This window comes from Triticum urartu, chromosome 7A (assembly GCF_056163025.1).
Source record: "Triticum urartu cultivar PI428250 chromosome 7A, HENAU_Tu73, whole genome shotgun sequence".
Lineage (NCBI taxonomy): Eukaryota > Viridiplantae > Streptophyta > Magnoliopsida > Poales > Poaceae > Triticum > Triticum urartu.
The window spans coordinates 115,307,462-115,318,926 of record NC_141879.1 but is presented as its reverse complement, the minus strand read 5'-3'; the positions used below and the strand labels follow the sequence as shown (position 1 = coordinate 115,318,926).

The 11,465-nt window shown below is 53.7% G+C and overlaps 1 protein-coding gene across 2 annotated transcripts; it reads left to right on the top strand.

Moving 5' to 3' along the window:
* The first annotated feature begins 5,305 nt into the window (after nucleotides 1-5,305).
* On the top strand, nucleotides 5,306-7,059 carry LOC125521554 (uncharacterized). Of its 2 annotated transcripts, none has more exons than XM_048686617.2 (3): nucleotides 5,306-5,755; nucleotides 5,889-6,001; nucleotides 6,079-7,059. In XM_048686617.2, exons 1-3 carry the CDS (start codon nucleotides 5,585-5,587, stop codon nucleotides 6,434-6,436), a joined length of 642 nt encoding a protein of 213 aa, XP_048542574.2. In that variant the 5' UTR covers nucleotides 5,306-5,584; the 3' UTR covers nucleotides 6,437-7,059. The 2 variants fall into 2 exon arrangements, with proteins under 2 accessions (XP_048542574.2, XP_048542573.2); XM_048686616.2 differs by having other exon boundaries at nucleotides 5,308-5,755; nucleotides 5,886-6,001.
* Nucleotides 7,060-11,465: the final 4,406 nt, after the last annotated feature.

Below are 11,465 nucleotides of genomic sequence, written 5' to 3'. Positions count from 1 at the left end.
GTTTTTCGGGACGGAGGGAGTATTTTCTTTGAAAAAATTGGTTTTTAGAAATTGATATCATTTTCGAAAAATACTAACAAAATTTTAAACTATCTACCATTTTTGAATTTTCTTTGAATTTATCCTAGATATTTTTCCAAAAATAAAAAATAAAATATACATTATCGTTGAGCCCCTCACGCCATTTCATGAAATGTAAACAATGTTTTATCCAGTAATTCGGCCTTAAGTGGACGCTTCGTTTTCCATTCCTTCAACCAAGTAGAACATGAAAAATGTCACGAGGAAAACATTTTAACGGTATAAACATTTTGTACAAATGTCACAAACATTTTAACGGTATAAACCTTTTGAACCAGTTCTACTTTAATTATTTGCCAAACATCGGATCAAAATATAAGGTAATTCATGGGATGATCATTTATTTACACAATCACATTATTATATACAGGTAAATCACAAGCCAACGTATTGGAAGATTTATTATATCCCGTTGCAACGCACGGGCATTCTTCTAGTGTATTAGAAAATAATTAAATTTTATTTGAAAAATGTTTTTGACATGTACAAAATATGTAGATTAAAAACCACATGATGGAAGGAACATACGTAGACAGAGATCATGGAGGCATAGAGGAGGGGGCTTGGACTGGTTCTGGCTTTGTGAAGAGTGAAAAGTCTCTTATTTGTGCCCATTTTCTGGTGCATGATGGAAGTAATAAAGCTTTTTATAGTTTGTTTGTTTGACAAAAGTTGACAAGTTTTTTTTAACTTGTCATTATTTTTCTGATTCTGGTCAATACAGTTTTTTAGGATCATGACCATTATGTCATTCAATGCCTAGGGATACTCACCGGTCAGCAAGGATCTGGATTGTGCCATCTCATTGATCCATGGCACCACTGCCTCCTTGATATGTGGCACCACCGCCTCCTCGTTCTCTACATAATGCCTTCTTCCATGACCAAGCCATCTCTATATATACTAGAGGTAGTGATTTATCCGCGCGCGGGGTGCGCATGTGACTTATGACTTGAGACTTGAATGATGACGATGCAAGAGGTGTGCCACCATGCTGGGCACCAGCGTATCGCAGCCTTCCTGCGGTCTTTCGGATTTTGATCCACTCGCTCCAATGCTTTACTCTTCGTATATCATCGGGGAGTTGACACTGCATATCTGCTTCTCTACGTTGACGACATTATCCTCACGACGTCCGCCCCCGACCTCCTTCAACGGCTGACTGCTCGACTTCGTGATGAGTTCGTCCTCAAGGATTTGGGGCCCCTGCACTACTTCTTCGGTATCAAGGTGGTCCGACGGACTGACGACTTCTTTCTACATCAGCAGAAGTACGCCCACGAGCTCCTGGAGCATACCGGTATGCTTAACTGCAAGCCGGCGCCCACCCCCGTCGACACGAAGGCGAAGGTCTCTGCTCTCGAAGGGTCTCTTGCGTCCGATGGAGCATTTTATCGCTCTATTGTCGGTGCTTTACAGTACTTGACGCTGACTCGCCCCGACCTGCATTACACTGTCCAGCAGGTGTGCCTCCATATGCACGCCCCACGTGACTCTCACTGGACTCTGGTGAAGCGTATTCTCCGTTACATACGCGGCACCATGTCTTTGGAACTCACCCTGACGGCCTCCGCCTCCACCGACCTCGTGGCCTACTTGGATGCCGATTGGGCTGGCTGCCCCGACACGCGACGCTCTACGTCAGGCTACTGCGTCTACCTTGGGCCCTCGTTGATCTCTTGGTCTTCAAAACGGCAGCCCGCGGTCTCCCGCTCCAGTGCCGAGGCAGAGTATCGCGTCGTGGCTAATGTCGTGGCCGAGTGCTCTTGGATACGTCAGCTGCTCCAGGAGTTGCTTTGTGATGTTCACAAGGCCACTCTTGTCTACTGCGTTACGTCAGCGCGGTCTACCTCTCCGCCAACCCGGTGCACCATCGACGGACGAAGCATATTGAGCTCGATATTCACTTCGTGCGCGAGTAGGTTGCCCTTGGCCGTGTTCGGATTCTCCACGTGGCGACGTCACAACAGTTTGCTGACGTGATGACTAAGGGATTGCCTACTCCCGTCTCCGAGGAGTTTCGGTCCAGTCTCTGTGTCTCCGGCGACGCTTCGATTGCGGGGGTGTTGAGTATGTATTTTGTACTGCATGTATAGTGAAGCTGTGGCCCACCTCCTAGTCTTATATAGTTGAGGTAGATGCCTTCCCTTGTATTATATATACGTGCACCAGCACCGCAATCAATTATCGTATTGCAAATCATCTATTTAAAAAGGAAAAAAAAATTACATGCATCCCCATGTAAGATCTCACAAGGGAGATATATACGTGCACCAGCACCGCAATCAATTATCGTATTGCAAATCATCTATTTAAAAAGGAAAAAAAATTACATGCATCCCCATGTAAGATCTCACAAGGGAGGCTTCGCTAAACATCAATTGAATGAGATTTAGCAATCCCGCTAGAAAAACCGGTCACCTCAACGCAACGAGTTTTGCGTGTGAGCTCCTGTTGTTTGGGACACCACTGACGATAATATTATTTTTCCCGGCAAAAATAATAATAATATCTTGTGTACCACCCTCCCTGCATCAGCACCAGTAATTGATTGAGCGATTATGGGAGCGTCTCAAAAGAAGTCCCGGTCTTGAAGATCTGCCACCGAGCTCGCCGTGCTACTTTGATTCTGTTTCTGGGACGGGAACACAACATCTTTTTCGTTGAGAAAGCTGGAACGCAAGTAGCGTAGCGTATCAGAGATGCCGTGCGTGTGCCCTAAACAATAGGATTACGATTTCGTAATCCGCTTCGATAGAGTATTAAAACACGATACACTTAAATCTGAGAATGGTTTTGCTATAACCGGGTTTGTTGGGTCGGTTTCTCTATGTGGGTATGTGTAGTTTGGGTGTTAGCGGGCTGACTCTGACATTGGTTCAGTTTAATTCGGTTTTGTGTATCAAATGGTTGAGTATAATCAGGTATGGGTTCAAACAATTCCGATTCCAAACAGTTTAACCCGTGGGTCATACCCAGGTTATGAGAACTGTTTAGGCCCGTTTGCTCCACAGCTGTCCGTAACAGCGGACATGGTTGGTGCCGGGTTGCGCGCAAGGTGTTTGCTGATGAGGGACTTCACATCCAGATCGCGAACAGGGCGTCATCCTCGAGCAGTGCTGGCAAGGGCGCTGCGCAGAACCTGGTCACCTGCCTTTACCGGACGCAGTTTGTCGGCTGGCCCTGCGTCATCTCGGTCACCTGGAGCAAGAGTCTCATGGGGCAGGGCCTCAGCATCGGCGTCAGAGCCTCTACAAGGCGGACATCAAGCCATGGCTCTTCTCCAAGAAGAAGGGCTCCAAGAGCATCGACGTTGATGTCGGCAAGGTCGACATCTTCTGGGACCTGTCGGCTGCCAGGTTCGGCGCGGGGCCGGAGCCACTGGAAGGCTTCTACGTCGCTCTCGGTGAATGGAGTTACGGCTCCTCCTCTTGAACGACGGCGTCCCTGCAGAGGTCACGGAGGCCGCCAGACTTGGACTGGTTGGTCGGTTTCCCCGGCGCCTGGATGAACCCACCGTTGGCCACCACCGGGTTGTCCACGATGTGCACGGCGCGACGCGTGGTCGTACACGCGCACCCACCCTCGCTGCCATCCCTCGCGCTGCATCTTCGCTTGTTTCCTTGGTTTGCTTCATGTGTTCTGTGCGTCGAGACCGGAGCTACCGGAGGTGTCGGTGGACACATACCGGAGCGCCTGGAGTACTGACGGCCGTCTGGGCTCTGTCCGTTCGTGGCAGCAGCCGCCTGATTCTTATTTAGAGGCATCGCCACTTGCTGCTGCTTTGCCGTCATAGCTTTTGCCACCGTGCTATCACTCTGCTCCTCTACTGCTCCTATGTTCTGCAGTGGGTGAGGAGGTGGGCTCGCCATTGATGACTAGACGGCGGGCACGATGACGAGGTTCTATGGCAGCTTGTCAGGTATGAATTCGAACGGGACCTTGCGGGTGCCCATCTTCCTGAACCTCCTGATGCTACTGTACCTTGCAAGCTGATGTGTTGAACCATTAGAGCAAACAGTTTTCAACCCACTTTAGAAAATGGTTTTAACCCATAGATGGGCACTCGGTTTAGTTCAGTTTGGTGGAAACTGGAAAGATCGGGTGGGTTTGGTTTTAGTTGGGTTGATAATTTTCTAAACGGGTTTAGTTGTGGTTGGGTTGACAGAAATTTTCGTGTGGGTTCAGTTGAGGTATGGTGCGGTTTTCAAACCATCCTCAGGTTTAATACACTGATAGTACCAGTCCTACCAAGCATCTGGGGATATGCATGCATGTGTAAGGAGAGATCACGATCGATCACTGTCTAGGTGGCGACAGGAGCACGCACCGCCCGCGAGCCGCGAGGCTCAGAGCCTGCCAGCGGCGGCCTCCTTCATCCCTGTCACGTGCATGCATATGCACCAAACGACGTCTCCGCTCAGTTCCAACCCAAATCCCCGGCGCTCGACGACGCCGGAGCCAGCGAAACCGGCCGATCGATCGGCCCCGTGTCGTGTCCAGCACCCGCACGGCGTGATCGCGACGATCATGTCGATGGACGTCTGTGGAAGCCAGCGGAAGAGAAGAAGTAGAAGGCAAAACGCTGCCGGGTTCTCTTCGGACTTTGGGCAGCGGCGATGGCAACAAGGCGAGGCGTGGTGGGTCAGCTGATGAGAGCGAGGCCGCTGCTTGCGCGTCGTAATGGTGCGTGATGGCACGGCACGCCGCTGTGTCCCGCCGCTGCCGCCCGGAAGCTTCCCGGAAAGAGGCCTCGTCCTTCTCGTTGGACTCGACACTCGACAGGGGTGGAGGAGCTTGTCCCCGACGCATTCACTCCCTGCCCATGCCCGATCATACTCTCGCTTGCATGGGAAGGAACGCTCCATGATTGTACTGCCCGTAGCCCGGCCGCGCCACTGTTGCTCCGATCTCAGCACTGTTCTCCCCATCGATCAGCCCGGCCGATTTTCCATGTGTCTGACTGAATCGCGCGTGCCAGCGACAGTTTTGGCACCTCCAGGGTAGACGAGCGGACGGCTCAGTGCGGATCGGGATTGACCGGGCGGGCGGCGTGCGGTCCGACATGACCCCCACAATAATTCGCCTCGCTCCGCCCCGCCCGCATCCCATAATGCGATCCCGGCCATCCCCGTCGCCATCCGTCGCTACTAATTAGGCTGGCTGTGGACTGTGGTGCGCGCCGCGCGGACACGACGGTTATAAAGGCGCGCGCAAGGTGAGGTGAGGTGAGGTGAGAGAGCCTTGCAAATAAAGCCACCCCCACCACACACCACACACCACCACCGCTCTGTCCCCCGCGCCGATCGAGCACCATACGAGGAGGAGAGGAGAGGCCCATGGAGGCGCGCTCACCTGCCCCGCTTCCTCAAATGGCCGGCGCCGCCAAGACTATATCCTGCGCCCGTATGAGCAGTGCTCGCGGTTAGGTGCGCGCGCGCGTGCTCGGAGCGGGCTCACGTACGTGCACACTCGTCGGCGTCTTTACGAACGTTCGGTCATCATGGCTGGGATGTTGCCCGGGGTGGAGTGCGCGCGGCGGCGGCGGATGTGGCAGGGCGGGGGCGCCGGGGCGGACCAGGCGGCCGCGGGCACCAGGCGGCTCTCCTTCTGCCTCTACGCTGCCGGGCACGGCGCCGCTCACGCCGTGGGCACCGGAAATTCCGGCAATAAGGTACGTAAGCGGCGAGCTCGATCGATAGTCTCGTGAATTGTCCGTGGTAATCTTGTCGCCGCCACGGGACGATTTTTATTGGAGTGATTGGCTTGGACGTTTGGTTGATGTCTTTGGTGGGAATTCGCAGCAGAGGAGCGGCGCCATGGACGGGTGGGCGCTGGACAGCAATGCCCGGGAGGCCAAGGAGCGGCTGGACCAGAAGCTCAAGAGCAAGAGCACCGGGCCCGACACCGTCATCAAGAGGTGGTTAATCAAGTCGATGTGCGGAGAGAAATTTCAGTTAATCGGTTACCCAACTGATCGGTGGAACACTTGCGCAGGCATCACAGCACGGGGAGCATAAAGCTGAGCAGAGCAAACGGAGACGGCGGCGGCGGTGGCGGAGGGGGCTCGTCGGCGGCGGTGGCGACGGGCGTGCAGCGGGAGGTGTACTCGAAGAAGGGCGTGATGCGGCGGCTGATGAGGTGGAGCCGGCTGCGGTGGGAGGCCGCGGAGCAGGCGGAGTGCGCGGTGTGCCTGGAGGAGTTCGCCGCGGGCGACGTCCTGGCGCACCTGCCGTGCGGCCACCGCTTCCACTGGGGCTGCGCGCTGCCCTGGCTCGAGGGCGCCGCCGCCGCCTCGCACTCCTGCCCGTTCTGCCGCGCCGCGGTCGACGCCGGCGCGCACGCCGCCTCCTAGCGACAGCAACACCCCGCCGGGCCATCGGTTCGACGCCCACCGCGCGCGCGCCACGGCTTCGCACGATGCCGTGACCGGCCGCCCCGCCGCCCGCACATGATGCATGCCCTGCCACGGCGAAGTACCACTTGTAGGATGCATCGCCGGAACGATGGCAGAAACTTGGGAATGCGTAGGGAGAGAAGACGGCCGTGAAAGAAATCCTCGCGGTCGCCGAGTTGCATGGTTTTGGGCGCGTCGGCGCGTGGTCCGGTTCTGCCATTTCAGTTTTCCCGGCGAGCGGTGGCCGATGAGGTTGTGTTTGGCGGGCATGTACATGCAGCGGTTGTCGGTTGGCAATGTCAGTCCGATGTGTTACACCATCATCCTCTGGTCAAGGGGAAAAACTGTATATTAAGAGCTTAGTTGTAGCAAGGGTGGGACTTTGTGCATCAGCATCAGCTGTTGAAACTGAAGAAGGCGTGGCTGCCGCTGAACCTGACCAAACTGAAGAAGGCGTGGCTGCTACTGAACCTAACAAAACTGACGAAGTTGTGGTTGTTATTTGTAGAAGTGCATGCTCTAGCCAATGTAATCAAAAGACCGATTTGATGAAAGAGACTAGACAGCACATTATACGTCAACATTGCTGAACCGGACGAAAGAGGAAGGGTGCTCTACTTCGAACGGCGAGAGCCAAATGGAAGAAGGATGGCAAGTTGCTGGCCCCAGAGGTCAGACAGACCCCTTGCGTCGTCACAGAAGTATGCCGTGAAAGAATGGGTCACGTCATAATGAGGGACCTACATGCAAGCGAGTATAGTTGGTCCCTGCTGTGTACAGAGCTCCTTGTTGAGTGTTTTTGGGCATTGGGTGGATTGTGGAACCGTAGAACGCTTGAAACAGGCTCACACCCCGTTTTATATATAAAACAAACATCATAGTACACGGCCAAACGATCATGGAACTGTAGAGGCCTGAAAGGGGCAAACGACTCTCTTCCCTCTCTTGAATTCCTCCTTTCTTGTAATTCCGAATCTGAGATGTTGAGGTGAACCGAGCAAGTAGATCCCTATGATTCCTGTTGGGGATATCACTACTGGGCGTAAACCGGCCTATCTGGGCCGGGTTAACTTCGTCAGTAGTTAAGTATGTTAAAGCCCAAGAAGGCAGATGAGGGCTCAAGGCCCATAGTCGGTTTAAGGCCTGTAGCCGTAAACCGGCGTTGGTATTTAACTTGTACTGTAAGTTAGGAATAAGTAGAGACCAAACCGGACACATCTATGAGCCGGTATTGGGACTCTGTGAACCGACGGGCGTCACCCGTGTATATAAGGGGACGACCCGGCGGCGGTTCAAGGACAACAGGCAACAACTCGAGACATAGGCGAAGCTTGTTTGCTCCCTAGTCATCGAAACCCCATCAATCCCATCACAACTAGACGTAGGCTTTTACCTTCATCGAAGGGGCCGAACTAGTATAAACTCTCTTGCGTCCCTGTGTCCGCTTTAACCCCTTCAAGCTAACCCGTCGCGATGGCTCCACGACTAAGTCCTTTCTCTAGGACATCTGCCGTGACAAAACCACGATAGTTGGCGCCCACCGTGGGGCTATCGCACGATGGTTTCAAGTTCTTGGAGGGCCGCTTTGAAGGACTCGAGGGCTACGCTGTGGGCCGGATGACTAAGAGTCGTCGCGGCAAGCTCTACATCGATGATGCAGGCTGGGGCCCCGAGGCCGGCTCAGTTGAGTACGGGTACCGGGTCCCCTTTGGTGGCATACACGTTTTCATCGGCAAGATCGGTGAACCGGGCCCTGAGCCGGACATCTGCACCGACCTCGTCGAAACGGCTCAGCGTGCGCGGTCCGCCCGGGTTAAACCGGCCGTGAAGCGTGCCTTCGTGGGAGTTATCCATGGAGGAAGTTACGAGGATGGATCGGAATCTCGCGGCGAGACCGTCGTTTATTCCGGCGACGAGTCATCAACCGGAGAAACCGAATCTCTATATCAGCTACAAGATGGCCGGATTGGGGGCTGTTCCGACGGCGACAGTATTCCGGACCCCTCTGATCTACCCAACCGAGCTGGAATATTCATGGCCGGCACACAAGCAGCGCTTCATTCTTCGACCGCCGCGCCAATAACCTCCGGTTCAGCAGCGGCGACAGCTGCCGGGGCAGGAAGCTCTGCACGCCCGCCGGCTCAAGTTCTATCAGATCTATTTGATGCATTGGCTGCGCTTATGGCAGAAGCTAATCCGGCGGATCAGGAAGTCCACAACATGGAGATTGCAAAGGTGAAGGAACAGATCACCCAGGCCAAGGCGGACCTGGCAGCTGAGAATGCCAGGATGACCATAGAGCGGATCGCTTTAGACGCACAAGCCTACATGCTCATGTTGGACCAGAACGCGTCGCATGAAGTCATGAGGAGGAAGTACCGATCCCGTTTGCCTTCGGTTTTCGAGGCCAGAGACCTTTTCAACACCCCAGGAGCAGGAACCAGTAATCCGCTGGAGGGGAACCGGGCGGAAGCTCCTGGGACCAGTGCGCCGGTTCAGCCCCGTCCAATGAATCCGCCTCGTCAAAACACTGTTATACCTCAGGCTGTCTCAACACCTCTGGGTCACTACTCCAACCCAATGGAAAATCTTGTTGCCACTGCTGCACGGCTGGAGGCCATTCCAATTGAAGGTGACTCACGGCAGGCGATAGAGACGCGACGGGTCAAGGAGCTTCTTAGGACAGCTTTGGACCAACAGGAAGCATACTCATACAGCCGCGACCGGATCCACTCAACCCCTCGCCCAAGCCGGAGCTATAGCAGGCGTATGGATGAACTGGCAGTGTCAAGCAATGAACGACGTGGAGCACCCCGCGGCAACAACTCGACGGGTGGTGCTGATAACGCTCAGGAGGTGGTGGACCGACTCGAGCTCGTAGGGAGGCCGAGTTAGCCGCACAGTATCAGGTTCGGCAGCTTACGCCGGTTCGTCCAACTATCTCGGTCGAACCCGGTGTTACTTCTAGTTCTTTGGGGGTGCCTTGCCTTGTCCCCGCTTTACGCAATGTGCACCTGCCCAAGGATTTCAAGGGCCCGCGCAAGGTACCAAATTACACGGCGGATCAACCCCAGAGACGTGGGTGGAGAGCTATGAGATGGCCATGGAGATGCTTGATGTGGATGATGCGGCATGTGCGAAGTACTTCACCATGATGCTTGAAGGAACGGCCCGCACTTGGTTAAAAAGCTTACCGGCCAACTCTATCAGTTCATGGGCCCAATTACGAGCCCGGTTTATCAGTAATTTAAAGGATACATGTAAGCAGCCTATGTCGATAGTGGACCTAGCTGCCTGTGTCCAGGAGGAAGGAGAATCAACGACTCATTGGGTGCGCCGGGTCTCACAAGTGTTGCATTCATCAGACCGCATCAACGCTGACAGCGCAGTCTTAACCTTAGAAGGCAACTGCCGGTTTGGGCCCCTAAAGCTGAAGTTGGGACGGATGAAGCGCCATTGCACTGACATGGGGACCCTCATGGCCGCTTTGGTAAAGTATGTTGATTCTGATAGTACCAAGGATCCCGAATCTGATGACGACAAGGCAGGGAAGGGAAAGAGGAACAACAATTCCAAAGGTCAGCAGCATCACTTGGCAGGCAATGGTGGTGGAGGCAAGCGTAAAGCGGATGGTAACATGGACTTTGTGGCTAACACCAACGCGCAGGACAAGGGCCAGCGACGCAGGGGTAAACCGCCAAATCGCAATGGAGCACCCAACCCTAACCCGGACCGCCTAAATTATCTACTGAGCCAGCCCTGTCCAAGACATGGTACGAAGGAGGTGCCAGCAAACCACCTTTGGAAGGATTGCTTCATTATGCAGGAGTTCAAGAATTCTAATGCTTTCCGATATGATCACGGCTCCGGCGGTGGCTCAGGATCCGGGCCGGGTTACGGTGGAGAAAATTCCGGTTCAGGATTTAATGGTAATCCGGTCGGACATAATAATCAAATAATCAGAACAACTAGGGTGGTTACAACCAACAGCAGCAACAGTCAGGTTACCAGAGCAACCCAAAGCAGTTGAATAGTGGGCAGTACCATGTCTTCACCACTAGCTTGGACAAGCGAGACCGGAAGGTTCAGAGGCGGGCAGTCAACTCTGTTGAACCGGCCGTGCCCCGTTATCTACGCTGGTCTGAACAGCCAATCATATGGAGCAGAGAGGATCACCCTCCCCAGGTTGATAATCCGGGTCAGTTGGCTCTGGTGGTGGCGCCTCAGGTGGGAGGTTATAAGTTCACCAAGGTGCTCATGGATGGAGAAAGCAGCATTAATATCTTGTACTATGAGACCTTCCGTCGTATGGGACTAACATATAAAAATCTCAAACCGTCCAATACGGTGTTCCACGGTGTGGTACCTGGCAAGTCAGCATATCCTGTTGGTAAGATAGCTCTGGAAGTGGCCTTTGGAGATGATCATGATTCCAGGTCGGAGACATTGCCGTTTGAAGTGGTGAAAATCCAAAGTCCATATCACGCCCTGTTTGGGCGACCGGCCTACGCCAAGTTTATGGTGCGGCCCTGTTATGTGTATTTGCAGCTCAAAATGCCGGGTCACAAGGGGACAATAACGGTTCACGGAAGCCGTAAAATCGCTTTGGAGTGCGAGGAAGGAGATGCGGCCTACGCAGAGTCGGTTTGTGCCACTGAGGAGCTGAAGTATTATAAGGACAATGTTGATCCGGCGGACATGACTCCATTAAAGAAGCTAACTACGGAGCATGATCCGGCCCTGAAGTTCAAATCGGCAGCAGAAAAAGCTTGTTGACTTCGTACCTGGCGATTCGTCCAAGCAGTTCAGCATCAGTGCCAACTTGGATCCGAAATAGGAAAGCACGCTCATCGAGTTCATCCGTGAGAATCGGGACATTTTTGCATGGAAGCCCTCTGACATGCCAGGTGTACCGAGGCAACTCGCTGAGCACACCCTCAATGTGGATCCTAAATACAAACCGGTGAAACAGTTCCTCCGCCGGTTT